The following is a 22,226-nucleotide window of genomic DNA, read 5'->3' as shown; positions in this document are numbered from 1 at the left end:
ATGTCTGTTCAAACCTGTATTAATATGGTGTCCTATCAAACTAAATGCGAGCCAAAGTGCTAATAAGAAAGATTTGACTGCATGTAAAGTTGGTTTCCTTTTACCTTTTCAATCTGTTTTTGTTTATTAAGTTCCTTCAGTTGCCTTTCCTTTTCTCGGTCAAGTTCTCTCTGTTTATCTGTGGTTCGTCGATCCTAATACAACAGATAGCAAAGCATTTATTGTACTGTAAACAGGTTTGCAAATGTCCAAGTGAGTTAAAGCAACCAATCAAGACTTTTAATCTAGATATTTAATGACACCATGCCTTTTTTCAGGGACCCAAGCCTCCAATACGGGGGAGCAGGAAGCATGCACTTATTACAATCTGGAAGTGTGCCACAGGTAGCAAAAGAATAGGGATACAGCACCTGAAGCAGGTGTTAGGCCCTTTGTCCAAGCAAAAAATGGCTCCACTGCCTATTTGAGGCTCCTCTTCCAATATTTGTTTGCCTGAGATAGGCTTAGTAAAAGGCCTAATGCAGGTGGCCCTTCGGACCGCTGTAGGATGCTACCGATAAGGTCAATTTAAAAAAAATCTTGATTGAGACAGGAAAGGTATACGAGTTCCACTTCAGGCCTGAAGACTATTGCAGGTCACTGGTTACCCTCTGTATAATGTAAAGTTTAAAATACAAACAGATGACAGTTTGCTGCCGTCATAATTAACTTTAACTTTTCTGATCTTGAGGTAATTGAGCTTCTTCCTGTACTGGGTGGGGAGGAGGGGGTCGAACCCTGTGAGTTAGCGAGTTGGCACCTCTTTCCACATGGTCCAGGCTGTTGGGTTAGAAGGTCTTTGTCCATCCATTTCCACTATTCCATCCATCCGAATTTCATTAAGAACAATATTTCTGTCATTCTCAACAGTTTGCTGCTGTCTTCTTACTTATATTTGTTTGAGCCATGTGTTCACCTTCCTGAACACTGGTTATGCTTTAAGGACATTTCAACTTTAAATAGTGGAGCCATATACTCAAGTGCTGCCTCTGCCACCCCACCCCCCCACCTCCAAATGGATTTTCCTGACCTCGCAAGCGCATCACACCATTTACTGCTGGAGTAACCCAGCAATTTCAAACAAGCTGATCCTGTAGTTTCTGGCAGGGAATTCCTGCAATTCCTGCTTTGCTATATTTCCTTTGATGGATCATGGGACTCAATGTTGGAACTCTAGAGTTTACTGTTCCTTTACTAATATCAAACAGTATTAACCTTTTCCTGTATTTTATGCATGCTGTATATTTGTTATAGCATATAAGGGAGGAGTAGCACCTGTCACAGGCAGACTTATCGCATTCTGTGGCTCATCCCGTATTGGTCCTTGCCTTCACCCAGCTCTCAGCTTTGGCTCCAAGTGGTTGTTAGCATGCAACAATGGCCACACCCTGGTAAACCCCTAAAACTGGTTAGCCAAACCAGGTGAGGGCAGCAGTCGTGTCTCCTACCCTTTGCGACTTCAGGATTTGCTTCCCCTGCACGTGAAGACATTCCAGTGGACTGGGAGGATGAGACCAATCTAAGGACCAATGGTTTTGAAGGTGGGTCAGCAATGTGTTGTGGAACACAGAGCTCACCAAGACACAGATGATGTTGTGGTCATCCACTGCATCTGTATCTATCTCTAGCCATCTAGACTCAACTTGCCACTGGACCAAGATAGGTCAGAACGAGAGAGGCTGATGATGCACAACTCTCCCTCACTATAATTCAATTCATACTCAAGTCATGCTTATTTGACATAGTCAGCTGTGAGGACCGTTGGAAGGTAATGGAGAAATTCCGCTGACTAAGAAAGTCATCACAACGGTTTGACTGTTCTTTGCTTGCATGTGTCCTGGATGACGGTGAGCTTTCTGAACTATTCCCAGTCACCAACAGAGTTAAACAGAGCTGCACGATAGCACCAATATTTTCTCCACTATGCCCCAAAGCCTTCCATGATGGTGACCCTGGCATCAGAATCAGATATCACATGGACAGGAAGCTGCTCAATCTGAGACAACTTCAGGCAAAGACTAAGGTCTCCCAGGATATACTTTGTGGTTCCTGTTTGCTGATGACTATGCACAGCTGGTTCAGAGCTGGACATGCAATGTAGCATGGCTGTAGCATGTGAAAACTTCGGTCTTACGATTAACACAAAGAAAACTGAAGGAATGTACTAGTCTACTCCAGAAAAGTCCTAGCCCGAGCCCAGGTTGCAGTCCATAACCAGAACCTGTCAGCAGTGGATAAGTTTACTTATCTCGGCAGCGCACTCTCTCGAGTTGTCTATATTGATGACGAGACACATGCAAGAATTGCCGAAGCAAGTGTTGCCTTAGGCAGACTTTGAACATTAGTCTGGGAGTGAAGAGGAGTAAATCTGCCTACCAAATTGTCAGCCTACAGATCAATAGGCCAGCCCAAATTGCTCTAAACATACAAGACTTGGACTGTGTACTAGTGTAATGCCAAGAATCTCAACCACTTTCACTACGCTGCCTTTGGAAGCTTCTGAAGATCATATGGCAGGCCAAATACCAGATATTGAGGGGCTGACATGCCAAGTATCCACACCAGATTGAAGCAATCACAACTGTTGGGCTGGTCATGTAACCAGAATGCCTGACAATCACTTACCAAAGTGAATCTTCTATAGAGAGCTCAAGTCTGGGGTACAGTCTCATGGCAGTCAAAAGATGTACTGCAAGGGCACTCTGAAGGCTTAGGGGTTTTGATATTGACTGAGTCTGGGAGAAGCTCACTCAGGATTGCTGCACCTGGCACAATCAAATGAAAAACGGTGCAGCCTTTTTCAAAAGCAAGCGCATATCAGAGGCGGTGAGGAAATCCTAAGCCAGCAACTTGTCCTAAGCTCAGTCGCCTGTGGTGTCCTGTCCTATTTGCAGAACCTTCTGGGCAAAGGTTGGCCTTAGCAGTCACCTACATACCCACTGGAACCCTACCAAACACCCCATGATGAAGATGGTAATTTTCCTCTCAAAGGACAAGCAAGGGAAAAAAAATCTGCTGCAACAACAACGTATACTTATATAGCACGTTTAACATAATGAAATGTCCCAAGATGCTTCACAGGATCATTATAAAACAAAGTGTGACACCGAGTTACATAGAGAGGTTAGGTCAGATGACCAGAAGCTTGGTCAAACAGGCAGGTTTGACAAAGTGTTTCAAAGGTGGAAAGGAAGAGAGAGGTGGAGAGTTACTATAGGTTCAGTGTTAAAATAGGACTGGCAATTAAAGGAAATCCATTAGGCTTACCATTTCTGAATGGAAAGCAATCTGTTTGCCCAGTCCAACAGAATCGCATATCTAGAAAAAATGACATAATATTCACAACTACAGAATACACTGCTTTGATTTACAAATAAGGATTTATTTTGAAATCAATTCTAACACATTTTATAAAACTGTGGTGTATCTAATGCTGTTTAAAGTAGAGAACAACCCATGGTTAAAATTCAGTTCAAGGGTTGAACAGGATATCGTGATTTTGAAAGATCTGGTTCAACCAGCAAAGGGGGCAGAAACAATGGTGAGGCTAGGGAATTTGTACTGATGGCCAATGGCAATGGCTTTGGTATTCCCAATGTTTAGCTGAAGGAAACGGTGTCTCAAAGACTGAACATTGGGGAAGCATCCTGACAGTAGAGGAGAGGAGGGGTTAAGAGAGGCAGAGGTCTGTGTCATTAGCTGGCCCCATATTTGCAGATGAAGGAGGCGGCAGTTAGGAATGAATCAAATTAAGAGTCCAGAGATGATGATATGGAGGGTAAGCAGAGAAGAAATTGCTGGAGATGCTCTGGCTTTGATTGGATATGTAAAACTGGAACCAACCGAAGGCTATTCCACTAGGCTGGAGAAGGATGTTATGGTTAACTGTGTTAAAGAGGTCAAATTCAGTCAGCTGAATTTTTAGGCCCTGATAGAAGCGGGTACAAAGGCAGGTGGGTAGGTAAATTTCACTCTGCTGGCTGATGTGCCAAGACCCCAGCTCTATTCTGTCCCCCGGCCATTTTCCTGGAGGTGGGATGAAGGCTACGTGGCTGGACTACCCACTCGTAAGCAGCAAGTAGCCAACTAACCTTTTTAAAGACACATTAAAGCTTTTTGTTGGAGGCCGACTGGAATTTTCCAGTTAACCAGGTCCCTAAAGGTGTCAGGGAACAGGACAGCTGCCTGGAGGTGATCTCTCGGCAGCAGACCAGGCTCCCGCTCCACAATAGTGACCCAGCTACTGAGGGAATATTTTACATTAAAGTTGAAAAAGTTGGAGGGAGGGTGCCTCAGTCTTGGGGTTCTTCAGATTTACCTGAAAAGGTAGTCTGATATTTCTTTATGTCTGGGAGGGCCACCTATTGGGGAAATTCACTGTCCAGTGACCGTTTCCCATATTATACCAGCTTCTGAACCCCATTTGACCATGTCAGCAGGGTCCCAAAACCCACAAGAAAAATCCTGCCCAAGGAATGAGGGGTATCAAAGATGGAGATGAAGAAGTGATTGATCAAATCAACATCTACAGAGGTATTGTGGTGAGTGGAGAGTCCAAGCAGTTCAGGATTTGACAGTACAGTTACAGATGACTTGGGGGAAGGTATGCTTCACAAGGGCAGCTGTAGAAGAAACTGGGTAGGAGGAGGGGTAGTGAAGGATACAAGAAAGTGTTCATGATAGCCTTGTTGACAATCAAAGCTGGAGGAGGTGGCAAAGTCAGGAAGGTGATCATAAGTATGAGTAGCAAAATTTTTATTGAGGAAGCATTTCGGAAAGAAAAGAGAGGCAATGAATTCAGAGAGGGTTCACAGGGCACTGTGAATGATACAAAAGTCTTCAAGCATGAACTGCAGAAGGATGAGGGAAAAAGGGCAAGATATCTCAAAGTTTGGTGGTAGACAAGACTTTTAGTGCTCAAAAGGTGGTGCCAAAGGAATAGGGGTAGAGGCAAAGGTATTAATTAATGATAATGGCCACGCTACCACACAGTTTTAGAAAGGCAGGTGGTGGAAAATATAGCCAGTCAGGGATGCTTCAATTAGGGGAAAGGTGTATCAGCAGTAAACCAAGCTTCAATAACAGGCAGGAAGTCAATACAATTATCCACAAGGTTGTTGATGGTAAGGATCTTGTTCATGAGTGAGTGGACATATTGAAGAAAAATGAGGAGGGACAGCAATTGTTGATCCATTGGGAGAGAGTCAGGAGGCTGAATGTGGGGATGGTACCAATGACACAGGAAGCAGTCCAGTGAGATTAGCCCCCGGTAAGCAGGTTGGGCAGGCAGGTCAGTGAAAGAGGAAGGTCGGACAGGCGTAATTACTGCTCTTTAAAAGCAGAAACTCCTGCTACAATAAAGCCGAGAGGGGCACAGAGGATGGTTATTGACTCACTCGGGGTTAATCAATCCCATTAGAGTGGTAGACGAGAACGAAAGTTAAGAAGCAGTAATGGGTTGAGGTAGAGGTGAGGGTGGGAGTGATTGAGAGAGGTGAAATGATTATATGTTATGACTGGGTAGAGAGATGGTGGGAGCAGAGATTGGCATGAAAGAGGCTGAAAAAAGGATATAGGCTGTTGAAATGCACACTTATATAGACGCAAAATAATTTCCAGGTTAGATATGGAGATTAAATGAGACAAGACAGGAATGAGAGTGTGCAGTCTATGGTCACACAACATGTAAATCAATAATTAAGACCAAGTGTTCTGAATGATGATATAATAATTGAAATTTGGTTTTACTGTCAAGTTGATGGTATTGATTTGCTTTAAAGCTGAATAGGAAACACTATCACAAGAAATGCTCCTTCAGACCTTTTCTCCCTCGTTGTTTGATTCAAACACATAGCAGACCGAGATTGGTCGTCCTTCTATTCTGCCTCCTCCTGTATGCAGCACAAATCCGAAGAGACGTTTGTTCTCTTTGTGAGTTGCACAAAGAACCACATTTTGCAAAGGGAACTGCAACAAAAAAGCATAACATTGAGAATAGACTCAGTGAAAGTTCTGCAACGCAGGAGTAATGGATCATTACACAGAAGCAAAACAGGAATACCTTGGATATAAAACTGTTTTATATAGTGAACTAGGCACGAGCTTGAAAATACTAACATTCATAATCTTTTTCCAAAAATATTGATAATGACAGTTAATAATTTTAATACCTACCCTCAAACGTGTGACTTGAGTCTGAGGATCGATTAATCTAAAATGTAAAGCAAATTATAGTCAGTCATATATATACTTTAATTGGTCAAAGACAGAAAACAGTTCTGCGAACCAACAAAAAAGAACTTACTTCAAACAGTCACCGGTCACTAGTAAATGTGATTCAGTCATCCGAAAGATGTTATGTATAGCACGGGCGGCAAGGATCTGACGCATTGTCTCGCAAATAACATCAGAGGTTTCATTTGCTTTTACTTCCATTGAACCAAGGAATCTCACAATAAACAGCTGATGAAGAATAGACTCTGCACCAGATATTAGAATAAAAACATCAATTTGTTTCAGTTGGTACAGTTCACTTTATACGTGCATGGAATCAAAGGGTAAAAATAAAGGAAATAGAATCAATGATCAGTGTCAAGTTAGGTTAGGTCAGCAGCTGTATTCCAAGGCAGAGGTATTACAGAGCTTAAGCTACACCATCTCTGTAATGCACTTCTGAGAAGCTTCAATCAGTTGTACCAGTGACATTTTAATTTACCACATGCTTTATTCTTATGACCAGACAGTAGAATCTGCTACCTTTAAAAGGAAATAGCTTAAAATGCAATAATAACAATCAAACCCATCACAAAAATGAATGTGTCTAAATCTACCCAAATGTTGTTAAACAAATATATTATAAATGAATTGAGAAACTGTGACAACAGTAAACCTTAGAGAAGCTTAAACATGATTCTTAATCCTTATTGTTCCACAATGCGTAATGGATAACATGATTAGCACTACTTGTTAGATTTTGAAAATGTCACAGATCCAATAAAGAGAATTAGTGTCTGCAGAGCTTTGTTGATTGGCGTGGACATGATGGGCCGAATGGGCTCCTTCTATGCTGTAAACGTCTCTGAGTCCCAGAATATTATACTGCGGGCACGCGCCCGACACGCCCAAGTGTGAAATGACGTGCGATGACATCAGGCATGCGTCCTGATGCCATTGCCATTGCGCGATGTTTCGTTCACTAGGCACGCACCAGAGTCGGCTGCGTGCCCGCCGATAATTAAGAGGCCCATTAAGGCCATTAACAACTGCATTAACTTGAAATTTATGCTGCCTATTCAACCTAATGGTTGGCGGGCAGGCAAAAAGGCCAAGCAGCCTTTACATTTTTTAGGAAACCTCATCCACGAGTGGGATGAGGTTTCCTAAAGCTAACACACATTAAATAAAAACTTAATTTAGGAATTAAAAACATGACCCCATCTCATGTGACATCTCAGAGTCACATGAGATGGGACAGGTTTTATTAAATTTTTTACTCTTTATTAACTTTTTTAAGAAGCGCTTCAATGTCTGAGGCAGCTCCGTGCCTTGGAGATTGAAGTGCTCTTTCGCGCGCATGCACAAACTGCGCACCAGGCCAGGCTCTCCCTCCTCCCCCCACCTGCACTGGAAGCGCTGAGCGCTGCCGCTCGCGATCCACGCTGGGGTGAGCCTTAATTGGCCCATCTGCATGAAATCACAGTGTGGAGCCGATCGCGGATGGCGGTCAACAACCGCACCCCCCCCGCCCAGGCCGAAATCCTGCCCTATGAGTCTACTTCTCAGGACTAAATAACCTTTACATAGCAAATGATGGCCATTCTTATGTATATGTGGAATGACCTAGGCAGATGAGAGAAGACTATCACTAATATGATTTGATTAATCTAAAGCTTATCGCTGTAAATTCAATGAGGGATCACTTGTAATTTTTTTTTTTTGCCACAGGAACACTGCACCTTACCTTCAGATTCTTCTGTTTTTGGCTCCCCAGATTCTCCAAATGGATTTGTCCGTCTAGTGGAAGAATTACAAATAGCAAAACATCTGATTACTTTTAAAGGAACCATTTTTCTTCCTCTTTTTCTGTCAGGTTTGCTTCCCTTCTTTGCCTGAAGGTACATCTCTATGGGCACCACTCTAAGACATGTTCCAAACTTATTTTGAGCCTAAACAGTGAGTAGCTGTGGACGGTTCCACTGCAGAGGACATCACAGCCAATCTTGATCTCACCATTTATCCAGAATCCACATGTCCACTTCAGTTGAGATTGCTAGAGAGTAACCAGAAACAGGGGTTCTCTGATTTCCCCCCCCACCTTTCCCTCATCCAGGATGCTCTGGTCAATTGTAGTGCTCCTTTCACTGCCTTATTATGATTACCTAACTCAGTTCAGATTGAAGATCAAACCTTGGGATTCTTATCTGTTTGGCTGAGCTATTCACTGCATGAAGGAGCTGGACTGTAAGAGAAACATTTCAAACCTATCGACAGAATGGAATTTCTCAATATAAAAAGCTCTTGTGCTATGTATCAAAGTACGAATATTTCAGTATGTTTTTAATCCAATGATGTCATTGAAACATCCTGAACTGATCATATTGCCATAATGAATATATAAGAAAAATTCTAAATTAAACACAAAGCCTTCAGCCTAATCAGAAGACTTACCCTCTTACTATTGATCTGCAAAAGTTCAATAACACTCAGAAAACCTTGCACATGTTTCACTTACCTGGTACCTTGTCCTGAAGTTGTTGCTTGGTTAGGCAAGTCATCACTGACAGAAGAAATTATGTCAAACTGAATGGGTGTGTCTGGGGCAACTATTGAATCCAGTGACACTGCAGAAAGGGCAGCAGATTCTGATCCAAGGGAGCTGGAACTGTTTGTCCGAGAGGGATGAGGTCTGCTATGGCTGTTCCATGAATGTAAGAACAAAAAAATTGAACCTTTTTCCCAGGTTGTTTGAAATCAATATACATCTTGTATTACATTTTTTTTTAAAAAAGGCAACTGAGATACAATACAGTAGGTGAAATATGGTGATAACATAGCTCAATGCAGTTTTAAGTTAGTTTTGGAGGAGAAATGATGGTGAATGCTGACAGTTTCACTGCCATTACTACCACAACATCCAGGCTAACATGTTTATTTATACCAATTAAAGCATGACTTAGATGTTTCCGAGTAAAGAACAGTTAGGTGTGTGATTATTTTTTCCTAATAGAAAGCAGCTAAATCGTTCTAGAATTCTGATGAAGGTCTATCGACCTGAAATGTTAACTCTATTTCTCTCTCCACAGGTCCTGTCTGACCTGCTGAGTATTTCCAGCATTTTCTGTTTTTATTTTGTATATGTTTTCATTCTAGAATTGAATCCTGAAGTGATTTAATTTCTGCTTACATTGTAGGCCTTGAGATTTCATGCCTCTGTTGAAATGAAGGGGAAGGTGTAACAGCCTCCAAAGCAGACTGGTTTACTCGAGCAGCCAATTCCTGTAATAAGAACAAAAAGTAGCTTATTGTTTTATTCTAAATGCTGCAAGTTTCCAAAACTCCAAGCTCACCAGTGGACAATGGTGAGCAATGCCAGCAGGCAACAAAATAACTGCTGCCTGCCAATAAGACAGGACAAATAGAGAAGAGCTTTAAAGTTTTCAGTATGAAAGATAAATTATGCAGTCAACTACCAACTTCAAGTTACAGAGATGATCAAGTTTCAAACAAATGTTTGAAGCTGAATACTTCAGAATTTGCTTTCAGCCATTTCTGTGCTCACTGGATCCACAAATGACTGCTATGGCACTCAGCTGTAGAGAACACTCCTGTACGGTTTGATACAATTTGCTTCCATACACTTCACAAGTTAACCAATCTATAGGGCTATAACTGTGATGCCTTGGCAATTAATTATTCCACTGATTATTGAAACTTTTTATTATATAGTCAGCACCTAGGGTTATTTAGTAGCTCACTCAGTAGCCTGGTGAACTCAATTTGCATTTTTCAGCCAAATGTTGTTTGTCCCAAAAGGACTAAAGATACAACATTTTTATGGAATGATGAAACAATCATTTTGTAGTATAGAATATGAGCAGACTCAATCGAATGCATAATATTGCAGAATATCAATATCAAATGGTTCCGTTTCCTTAAAATTTTTGGTGTTTCACATTTAGCAAAACTTGGCTTTCCTACAATTCTCCATTCAGGGCCAATAGCAATAAGAATATCACTGCTTGGACACAGATCTATTACTAGCAGGCATACAAAAGTTTACATGGTATTTGAATTAAGAAAAGATCCTTTCAAACAGCTGATGCAGAATATTCCAACAATTGCTTAGATTTTTGTTTTTATAATCATTTTTATACTCATCAATGTAACTTATATTAGTGCTCTGAAATGAAATACTTTCATATTTAGCAACAATTCACAATGCTAAGGCCTCTTGTAAAAACACATTGCAGCATGCTTATAATATAGCTGTTTTTGGGAATGCTCGGTGTTGTGAATTGTTGCTAAATATGGAAGTATTTCATTTCAGAGCACTAATATAAGTCACATTGATGAGCATAAAAATGATTTTTTTTCAAAAAAAACAGCCCATCTTCAATTAATTTTAAGGAGTAAGGCATTTGGGTCCTTTGAATTTTATATAGCAATGCATTTGTTAAGATGTAAGTTTCCCAATGAAGAATCAATTCTCAATAAATTCAAGTTTCCAGAGGTTATGGAGTGGCTGTGACAGAATTATAGGTTTGAATTAACAGAAGTGATTTCACATAAATAACTGGAAAAGAGATCCTGTGAATTTAACAGCTTAAGGCATGCTTTGAACTCAAGAGCCTATTGGAACTTACTGATTCTTTCATTTCATTAATGCAAATAGGAAATATCAGTGACAGTAACATGTAATCTTACTTCTGGGTTTTCGCTGAGATAGATGCGTTTGGAAATGTTATTGATTGTTGCAATCCACTGTAAAAAAAATTAAGCTAAATGAACATTTTTATAATATGCATGATCTAGAAAATAACAAGCACAGTATATTCTCTTCCCATCACAGAAGATGGATGTTTTCTTATTAATGAAGGCCACTCATCAAGAAAAACACTTTCTATTCCATGGATGCCATACATTTAATGCTAAAATAAGCATCTGTGTACTGGCTGCTAACATAATAGCGGAATCAATATATGGCCCAGGAAAGAGTTAAGACAACTCAACATTTTTATTAATAATCAATTGTTTAGGCATATGTTACATCAAGTGAATGGCAGTGACACAAGATCAGAGTTTTAGATATTAAAAATTCAATAGGGTTCTCACTCATAGCCTTCCTATCAAGGGAACACCTCGATGCTTTTGCATGGATAATTAATCTCCTGCAGTGATGTTTGCTGTTTGCTGGATAGAATGTTTTATAAGGGCAATGTAATATTAAGCATTGCACAATATATTACTCCAGTAGCAAGATAAAGTTCCTTTTCAGTTCAAAAAGTCCAGATAGAGTACACAAAGCCTCAGGTCATTCAGTTTAACAGCAATTTGCAAATTAACTTGTTCAAACAACACAGTGACAGTTTCAACTTTCGACGAAGTAGTGCACAGCATTTTGAAGTTTTCTACATTTCTAACAAAGTGTGATTTTTTTGTGCATTGGAATACTGTTTCTAATGCAGCGATACAGATTTTGCAATGATTAACATACTGAAATGTGTCATAAAGCATTATAACATTAAATGGGTCTGATAATAGGGCAATTTTCAACCTTTTGCTCACCACTTTCATTGTTACTTCTTCAATTTTTTCTGTCTGCTTTGCTTCATAGTCTATGTAATATTTTAGCATTTTTATTTTTGCTGGTGTTAGCACAATGATTATCAATGAGAAATCAGCACCCATAATTAAAATGATCTTTTAGAAGTGATAAGAGTATCACAGTACATATACAAAAATGCTATTGCAAGATCATACTTGAATAGTTAAACAGTTATATCATGGAAGAAATGCTCATATTGCGAAAGACTAGTCCCAAAACTTACCTCTTCACATTCTTTTTTACTTTCTGCTTGTAAAATAACAGCTCTGGAATATTAGAAAGTAAAATCAGTTTTTTTTTTCCTGAACAAAAAAAGTGAGAATGTGTTAAACCATTTCATAAAGTGGTACAGAACATTATTAAAGAGCTGAATTATCACAACCATAAGCATTTGAAACAGCAGGACTTCACTTATAAGAAAAGGTGATCACAATTTTTTAAATGTTGTAAATGAGTGGTTCTGAAAATGGTGCTTCTGCAAAATGGTTTTCATATTTTCACCACCCACTGATGTTCCGCTGATGGTCTTGTGACAGTGGTAGATGTCATCTAAAGCTATTCAGAACACAGGATCCAAAGTTCAACACTCACTCTGTACTAGTTAATTGAACTTGGGTAGGTCAGCATTTTGTTGCAACAATTGGCCTCGGTGTCCTTGGGCTAGGAAAAGAATATTAATCCAGGACTTCTAATTCTGATCAACATCCAAACCTGATTTTAATCTGATCTATTTGGTGGGAACAGGGTGCTTTTGGATTGAAGGTTCATTTTAAATACCACCCAATTTTATTCTTCATTGAATGTGTACAACACCACATTCTGTTGGCTTGCTCAATCTCTCCTAAGCTCCAACTCTGAAATAGTCATCCTAGATTATTCAAGCGGAAGTAGAAAAACTGTTTGCCGAATCATAAGGTTCTGGGTTCAACTTTCGATCAAGGGCTTAAGCACAAAAATCAAGGTTGACACTCCAGTAGAGTATTGAGGCAACACTGCGCTTTCAGAGGAGCCTTCTTTCAAATGAGGCATTAAACCGAGACCCAATTGGCTGTTCAGATAGATATAAAGATCCCATGACACTATTTTGAAGAAGGGTAGGTGAGTTATTCCCAGTGTCTTGGTCAACATTTATTCTTTAAACAACATCATGTTAAGAAAAACAGATTATCTGTTCACTATCACGTTGCTGTTTGCAGGAGATTGTTGAGTGCAATTTAGCGGCTGCATTTCCAACATTACAACAGTGGCTACTCTTTAAAAAGTACTTCACTGGTTGTGAAAAGCAAAATATAAATGTAAATCTATCTTTTTTCTTTCTTTCAAACAATAGATCTACGACTTGCTTAATTTAATGCATCTACGTACAGTTGACTGGTATCCCCGTGGCAGCCTGAAACGCCACCAACAGTGTGCTACGTGAGTGGAGAGTGGGCTATAAGTCCCATTGTGGCACCTTTCTCACAGCTTCCTTAGCACAGTAAGGTTTCTGCAGTACAGGACCTTTGACTAAAGCCAAGTATTTGCAGTTCAGTCTGTGTATTCCCTTGTTGGGGTAATGCTAGTGGGGTGCTAAATACTTCTGCTGCTTGTCCTCTTCTGATCAGAAGAAATACAGGGAAACTCAATTGGAAACCTATTCTGTATGTGCAATGGTGTGGGGGCCGTGGGGCAGGGGTTAGTCTTACAGCAAATGGGAAAATAGTAAATATTAAAGTTGTCAACAGCAAAACAACAAATAGCTACAAAAAAATCTTTAAACTGATGCCACCTAAGTTGCTGTGAGGCACATCATATTCATTCAGGCGTTGTATCAGGACAAGTCTTATGCACTCTCATCCCAGACAACACTATAAAGTATTTCCCACTAATATCGGGACTGGTATATAAGTTTGTAGAGATGTCTCAGTCTAAACAAATAACAGTCTGGCATTGTTGTATTCACAGGATCATATCTTTCAATCAACATTCCAGGCTTTTCCATTGGGTATCCAGCAGAACAGATACACTAATAGATGAGGGCAGAGTGGCATACAGATGAGTGACAGTGACCCTGGGAATACTAAACATTGACTCCAGACCCGACAAAATCTCAGCTTGAGTTAAATAAGATCAAGGAAACTTTTCACCACCCTGTACTTGCCCCTCTAAACCAACAATCAGTATCCCACATATTAAACATCACTTTGCTGAAACTCTGAGGAAGTTAGGGCACAGAATGTACTGTGGAATGGGAGTTTATGATGCCAATCACCAATGGTACCACCACTGATCAAGCTGGCCCAGTCTTAACGAACAAAGTTGGCAGATGGAGCCTGCATCAGTTGATGAGAAAAACAAAGAAGCAACTACTTGATTTTGTACTCCCTCACCTACCTGTTGCAGACATGACTGTCCGTGGATAGTAGCAAACAGGATACAGCCCTTTTCAAGACAAAGCCTTGTCTTCACAGTGAATAAATTTTCCACTGCCTTAAGTGGGACAGACTAAAAACAGATCTAGCAGCCTAAAATGCCCACCCATGAGGTTCTGTGGGCTAACAGCAGCAGAACTATATATATCAAACCGATAAACTTACCGCCCTGGACATCCTTCACTCCTTGATCACCACTGACCTAGGTAACTAACTCTGGCTCAATTTGGATTATAGAACAGGGCTGTGCCAGAAGCATTGCTATACATAACTTAGATTGAGGTACATCCCTACTGCACAGGACTAGTTAATTGCAAAACACCAAAATCATCAGACTGCAAACAGAGCTAAGGTTCCCACAACTAAAGGATCAGCTTACAACATCCATTCCAGAGTGGTTGTGGACAACAAGGAAGAGGAATCATCATACATATTCCCATCCTCAACCATGGTGGAACCACACATAAGAAAGCAGGAACAAGGTAAGCAAAGTCTTTTTAGGCATCTTCAGCTGAAAAGCCTGAGGGGACAATCCATTTGGCCTCCTCTCTCCTCACGCCACACAAGTGCCAGGCAATGACTATCGCCAAGAAGAGAGGATCTAACCATCTTCCCATAACATGCAATGGCATTACCATCGCTGAATTCCCCTACCAACATCCTGGGGGTTACCATTGACCAGAAACTGAACCGGACTATATAAATAATGTGGCTACAAGAGCAGGTCAGGTGCTGGGAATTCTGAGGAGAGCAACTCACCTCCTGACTCCCCAAAGGCAGTCCGTGATCTACAAGGCTCAAGTCACAGTGTGATGGAGCACTATCCACTTCCCTGGATGAGTGCAGCTCCCACAACCTGAGAAGCCTGACACCATCCAGGACAATGCAGCCTGCTTGAGTGACATCCCATCCACCACCTTAAACATTCACTTCCTCCACAACCGAAACAGTAGCAGTGTGTACCATCTACAAGATACACAGCAGCAACTCGCCAAGGCTCCTTCGACAACACCTTCTAAATCCACAACCTCTACCACTTCAAAGGACAAGGGCAGCAGATGCATGGGAACGCCATTGCCGGCAATTTCCTTTCCTAGTCACACCCCATCCTAACTTGGGACTATATAACCATTCCTTCACTGTCGCTGGGTCAAAACCCCTGGAACTCCCTTCCTAGCAGCACCGTGGAAGTAATCTACATTACCTTCTCAAGGATGGGCAATAAATGCTGGCCTATCCAGCGAAGGCCACACCCCGTGAAAGAATTTTAAAAACCCACCATCACAGATACTAATATCCAGCCAAGCTGGTTCATTAAACATGACACTAGATGTAACGAGTAGCATGCCACAGGGATCAGTGCTGGGACCTCAACTGTTTACAATTATATAACTGATTTGAATGAAGGGATTGAAGGGATGGTTGCCAAATTTGCTGATGACACAAAGATAGGTAGGAAAATAAGTTGTGAAGAGGACATAAGGAGGCTACAAACAGATATAGATAGGTTAAGTGAGTGGGCAAAGATCTGGCAGATGGGGTATAATGTGGGTAAATGTAAAATTGTCCATTTTGGCAGGAAAGATAAGCATATTATCTAAATGGTGAGAGATTGCAGAATTCTGAGGTGCAGAGGGTTCTGGGTGTCCTAGTGCATGAATTCCTCACTGTTTATCCCATCCAATATTTCACACTCCTCCTTAACTATAGTGTGTGCTTTGTATCTCTCTTTTATGAAAATATTTGGCATTATTTTCTAATATTTTCTATTTACGTAAGAGACAATTTCATACTTAATAAAATCGCTATAAAAACTCCAATCACAGATGTTAAGCTAACCAACCTGTAATTAACTTGGATTACTGTTTCCTTTTTGAAAAATAGAAACTACAATGGCCACTCACCAGACCACCAGCACACATCTACACCTCAAATATAAGCAGCTGAAGCACTTTAAATATAATTGCTAGAGTTTCTGCAATTTCTTCCCGTCGCTCTCTCAGAATCCTCATTATGTAACCTGTCATTCCCAAGGCTTTCTCCTCCTTCAGCTTAACTAATGTAGTTACCATTTTCAAAAACATGAACAACTTTTAAGATGCAGGACAATATATTGCATGAAGAGTTATGCAATAAATTAAGCTGGTCACAGATTTGGACAATACTTACTTCTTCCCATCAAAGGCAGTGATTTGAAAGCAGTATCTTCGGTCCTCACAATCCACAGCCATAACAGTGCAGTTGTCCAAGTCCATGACAAGACCTCCTGCAACATCCCCTCGAGCTTGTCGCATCAGGTTCCCACCCTGGGTAAAGTAGTAATGTCTTTCCCAGGTAGATGATACTAATCTGGTTTTGCTAGAACCAATTAAGACAGATTATTAAAAAGCAGAACTGTGTATTGCCTTGTATTTTTCTAACAGTCAGCATGACATCATATTGGCAATACCACAGATTAGCTTGCAGCCAACTTTACGATGGTCATTTCTGGGGCTACAAGCTTCAGTGGACCACAGTTGTTTCACCTTTAATTGCTTCCATGGCTCTTTTTGGAAAAAAATCACCCTAACTGAAATAATGCTAATAAGAGTTTGTCATTTGAAACACCTTAATGCACTGAATTAGATGTAATAATGCATTTATCTTATATAAACAAGAAACTAAGAGTGTAAAAGATATAAAACCACATCCATAAAAAAAATTAAAAAAGGCATGGATATTTTCAGAAGGGGGCAAGAAAATAGATGAAAGTCTGTATGGATCAAACAATCAAGTAAATAATAGTCTGTGATCAAAGATCAAGAGAAGGTCTTCCATTTGGGCTTGTGAGATACAGTGTGTTAACGTACTGCCTCTTTCATCAATGGAACCCAGGGTTGAATTCAATGCACAGAACAAATGACTCTTTTCTCTATAGCCTGTAAAGGTCTATGTGAAATGAAATTTAGCTCACACAACTCAGTACTCAATGGGATTATATTTTGGCAAACTTTGGTGATCTCAATCAAAGATTGGCTGACAGAAATAGAAAATAATCACATTCAAGCAGTAAAGAGAGCTCTACCGAGTGATGAGTTAAGACACATTATTGAAGCAAGATAGATGCCTACTCTATCTTGCTCTGCTATAAATGATCTGGAAATGCCTGATGCAGATAACTGGTGCCAAAAGCACAAAATGTGTTCTATTCCTCAGCAGCATGCAACCAGCAAGAGAACTCATTACAATATTGCGACTCAACGATTGTACCCATTGAAGGGAAAGAGGAATAAGGCACTAGAAAAATGTCTTCTGGAACTCAACTTTAAAATAACAGAATTACATAATGGCTCAGAAAGCATTAAGGAACATACAGCAGAAATTTATAAGATCAGAGGCACTATGAGTGGCGACTCAAGGAGACTGGATGCAGTGAAAGATAAAATGGAAAGAGATCTAGGCAAACTTTTGGAAGTTAGAATCCTGGGAAATACAGTTCATCCTTTTAGCAGTCAAAGATGCTTCACACATTCCATATAATGTACAATAATAGTAGAGGAAGATTGTTATTCATTATGTAATTGAAGAATAACCAAGCAATACATATGGTCATATTCCAATATAGCACTACCACAAACTGCTACCACAGGACACCCCAGAAGTCCTACAGAAAATAGTTACTGTCATTCTATGGTGAGCTAGCAAATAAGGCTGAAAAGGAACCAGGAAGTGACGGTTATAACAACCAACGTAAACTTGCTGTTCAAAGTAAACCAATCATACTTGATGAGATTAGAATAACCAACTAAGAAACTGCAACTTCTGCTATTAAAAAGGGACAATATAGTTGAAGTTGAAAATGAGACAAAAAGAAAAGTAAACATAAACATGTCTCAGAAATCAATGGCAAAAATGGATAAAATACATTTTTGGTGTTCTCAATACAGTTGAGGGTTTGTACAAAACAATCAACCTTTATCAGATGGACTGATTGTGGTTAAAAAGGAGCAACTGATTCAGGCATTAGGTAAATGGCAAGGAAAATTTTAACTGACATGCACAATCAGACAAGACAAAATAGAATGTTATTGTTTAATATAAATGCAATTAAGCATGTGATCAGAAAAGATTTTAAAAAGCTGAGAACACCTTGAAGTTCTTTATCTTCAAGTTATCTACAAAGGACAAGTGAGAAACATTTTTTTAAGTGATCATTGCAAACATGCAAGTTGTCTTATTATTGAAGTAAATTTTATTACCTGATGTAAGATGCAACAAATTTGAAAACTGTTCTATCGGAGGTAAAAAAAAATCAATTTAACCTCTGCTCCAATTTTTCTTCTCTTGTTTTAAACTGGAGTAATTAATTGGCAGTGAATGTTAACACATTGGAATCTAATCTTTTGCTTAACTGGTGTCCAGCCTGTGCATTCAAATTATTGTATCCAGACTGCTGCTACGCCCGAGAGTTACTAATTAATCAAGGAAGCAATCATCAATTGCTTTACTTCAGAAAATACAAAGCATGTGGGAATGTCTGGCCAAGAAAAAGAACTGAACCATTTGGGAACATAGATAGTTGTTTGAAAAATGTATGGAAAACAAGAACAAAAGTTAACATTCACAGGCTCATGTAGAAAAAACATTGGCACAGACTCAATGGGCCAAATGACCTGTTTCTATGTTGCTCTATGGTTCAAAGTTATTTTCGCTTTAAGGTCTGCTTACTGGATGTGTCAATATCTTCCATTTGTTTAAAGTGAAATCAGCTTCGAGCAACTGCCTACCCATGAAACATACATGGTTTCTGACAGTAACTTCACATGATGGACACATATATGTATAATAGCTTCACAAAATGCAACTGTTCATTCTTGAGAATGTAAGAAAAAAAATCCCATGATAATGTGTGGCACTTACTTTCTTGTATTCATATAACCAGTTTTTCTAGTCAGATTTCTATTGATGTTGAATATTTTGGTATCTGGATCAGGGAGGTACAATGAATCACTGGCTACTTCCAGGTCCTGAATGGTCTGATGCATGGTTTCCAGTTCAGTCTCCATTTCCCTACGGACACTAGAACAGGGAGAAATAGACTGATTTTATTGTTTCACAAATATTTTAACCATGGATGTTTTAAATGGTGGGGACTGCATCTAGTACCACTCACTAAAATTATGCACAATAATCCAAACCAAGGCTACTGTTTATAGTCATTCTAAATTGTATTAAAATCCAGGTCACTATACAAATTAAACTTTGTTTTAGATTGATAAATAATACATTTTAGTGTGTGTTAAGATGGTGGTTATAAAGACACTCCTGAAATAAATAGCTCAATAATGTTTTAAGTGTGGATTATCTGAATCATGTAAACATTGCAAAGATGTGGAAACAGTTACTTCCTGCGGACACAAGGAAATAAAAACAATTCCAAAGAAGAGTCACATTGGACTCAAAACATTAACTCCGTTTTTCTCTCTCTCCACAGATGCTGCTAGACCTGCTTAGTTTTTCTAGCATTTTCTGTTTTTATTACAATAAAAGGAAAATCTTTTCCTTTCTGGTTTCTCTGCACCTTGTTAGCATATGGCTTCAAGGACACCAACTGCTCCCTGGAATGCACCAGATGATTATTCATGCAAGAAGCTTGACAGGTTTATTGACAATCAAGGTAATCACAATCTACCTCAACCCACAAGCAGATCAAGTCGAAAAGCCAAAATCGGCCCCAAACTCAGCTCATTATCTCAGTGCAAAAAAGAGCTTTCTATATCGCTCAACTACTCACAGTATTAACTAGCAGGGACTTCTGCAAGTCTAATTTTCATACTGTAAGTACATAGCTGAACTATTATGAACCCCTTTTTAATTAACTCAAATAGAACTTTTATTAGCCAGCTGGAAGAGACATAGAGAATATTAAGATTGGTTAAGTTAGAGGTGGAATGTAATTTATAACTAGAACAGTTTCAAAGGCCAATTATTGCTTACCCCTGCACACTGGCACCAATATTTGTCAGAAATTCTTCCAGCTGTAGAGTCACGTGCTCAGAACCCATCTTAAAGAAGTTTATCTGAAATATACCAATTGTCATTAGTGCATCTAAGGAAAATCATCCAGAGAGAGATTTGTATGATCCTGTTTTATTGAAGTATCAGCATTTTGAAACAAGAGTTTTACACTGCTCTTTCATCCTTGCTCAAACCTATCCTAGACTAGTGGAGGAATGTATCACCTTATTGCTTTAAGCTAAACAAGAGGGGTGAGGGATCAAGCTTGGGTGGAGGTAGCAATTCAAGGTGTAGAGTCAAGATAGGAGAGCAAAATAGTAATATGAGAAATGAGGGTCAGAGAATGGCAGGAAGGGACAGAGAGAAAAAAACCTAAGAATACATCAACAGTCAAGACTAGATGTTACAAAGGTAACAAAAAGACAAAACTGAAGGCTCTCTATCTGAATACACATAGCATTCATAAAGCAAATGAATTGATGGCCCATATTGAAGTAAATAAATATGGTCTGATAGCAATTGGTCCCGGTAGACCAATCGTCTCAGCTTGCTTCTGCCCCACAGAAATCATTTCTCGTTATCTTGACTCCCTTCTCTCTCCCCTTATCCAGTCCCTTCCCACCTACATCCGTGATTCCTCTGACACCTTACGTCACATCAACAATTTCCAGTTCCCTGGCCCCAACCGCTTCCGCTTCACCATGGACGTCCAATCCCTCTACACCTCCATCCCCCACCAGGATGGTCTGAGGGCCCTTAGCTTCTTCCTCAAACAGAGGCCCGAACAATCCCCATCCACCACTACTCTCCTCCGTCTGGCTGAACTTGTTCTCACACTGAACAATTTCTCCTTAAACTCCTCTCACTTCCTCCAAATAAAAGGTGTGGCTATGGGTAGCTGCATGGGCCCCAGCTATGCCTGTCTCTTTATGGGGTATGTGGAACATTCCTTGTTCCAGTCCTACTCCGGCCCCCTTCCACAACTCTTTCTCTGGTACATCGATGATTACTTCGGTGCTGCTTCATGCTCTCGTCGGGACTTGGAAAAATTTATTAATTTTGCTTCCAATCTTCACCTCTCCATCAATTTCACGTGGTCCATCTCTGACACTTCCCTTCCCTTCCTTGACCTCTCTGTCTCAATCTCTGGTGATAGACTGTCCACCAATAACCATTACAAACCTACCGACTCCCACAGCTACCTCGACTACAGCTCCTCACACCCCGCTTCTTGTAAGGACTCCATTCCATTCTCTCAGTTCCTTCGCCTCCGTCGCATCTGTTCCGATGATGCTACCTTCAAAAAGAGTTCCTCTGACATGTCCTCCTTCTTCCTTAACCGAGGTTTTCCACCCACAGTCATTGACAAGACCCTCAACCGTGTCCGGCCCATCTCCCCGCGCATCCGCCCTCATGCCTTCTCCTCCCTCCCAGAAACATGATAGGGTCCCCCTTGTCCTCAGTTATCACCCCACCAGCCTCCGCATTCAAAGGATCATCCTCCGCCATTTCCGCCAACCCCAGCATGATGCCACCACCAAACACATCTTCCCTTCACCACCCCCCCCCCATCGGCATTCCATAGGGATCGTTCCCTCCGGGACACCCTGGTCCACTCCTCCATCACCTCCTACTCCTCAACCCCCTCCTATGGCACCACCCCATGCCCACGCAAAAGATGTAACACCTGCCCCTTCACTTCCTCTCTCCTCACCGTCCAAGGGCCCAAACACTCCTTTCAAGTGAAGCAGCATTTCACTTGCATTTCCCCCAACTTAGTCTACTGCATTCGTTGCTCCCAATGTGGTCCCCTCTACATTGGAGAGACCAAACGTAAACTGGGCGACCGCTTTGCAGAACACCTGTGGTCTGTCCGCAAGAATGACCCAAACCTCCCTGTCGCTTGCCATTTTAACACTCCACCCTGCTCTCTTGCCCACATGTCTGTCCTTGGC

The 22,226-nt window shown here is 40.5% G+C and overlaps 1 protein-coding gene across 3 annotated transcripts in view; it reads right to left on the bottom strand.

The window, feature by feature from the left end:
• Positions 1-22,226, bottom strand: part of appl1 (adaptor protein, phosphotyrosine interaction, PH domain and leucine zipper containing 1) — a 51,899-nt gene that overhangs the window by 3,240 nt on the left and 26,433 nt on the right. For all 3 annotated transcript variants that reach the window (XM_041191071.1, XM_041191072.1, XM_041191073.1), the window contains 13 exons: positions 20,251-20,333; positions 19,174-19,332; positions 16,444-16,632; positions 12,087-12,129; positions 10,963-11,019; positions 9,443-9,534; positions 8,771-8,953; positions 8,000-8,052; positions 6,344-6,518; positions 6,214-6,250; positions 5,860-6,006; positions 3,307-3,357; positions 105-194 (listed from right to left, as the gene is read on the bottom strand). In XM_041191071.1, the coding sequence (XP_041047005.1) occupies positions 105-194; positions 3,307-3,357; positions 5,860-6,006; positions 6,214-6,250; positions 6,344-6,518; positions 8,000-8,052; positions 8,771-8,953; positions 9,443-9,534; positions 10,963-11,019; positions 12,087-12,129; positions 16,444-16,632; positions 19,174-19,332; positions 20,251-20,333 (1,359 nt within the window). The remainder of the gene's footprint in view (positions 1-104; positions 195-3,306; positions 3,358-5,859; positions 6,007-6,213; positions 6,251-6,343; positions 6,519-7,999; positions 8,053-8,770; positions 8,954-9,442; positions 9,535-10,962; positions 11,020-12,086; positions 12,130-16,443; positions 16,633-19,173; positions 19,333-20,250; positions 20,334-22,226) is intronic.

Source organism: Carcharodon carcharias, chromosome 7 (genome assembly GCF_017639515.1).
Source record: "Carcharodon carcharias isolate sCarCar2 chromosome 7, sCarCar2.pri, whole genome shotgun sequence".
Taxonomy (NCBI): domain Eukaryota; kingdom Metazoa; phylum Chordata; class Chondrichthyes; order Lamniformes; family Lamnidae; genus Carcharodon; species Carcharodon carcharias.
Note: the sequence above shows the minus strand (reverse complement) of the source record. Positions and strands in the feature narration are given on the sequence as shown.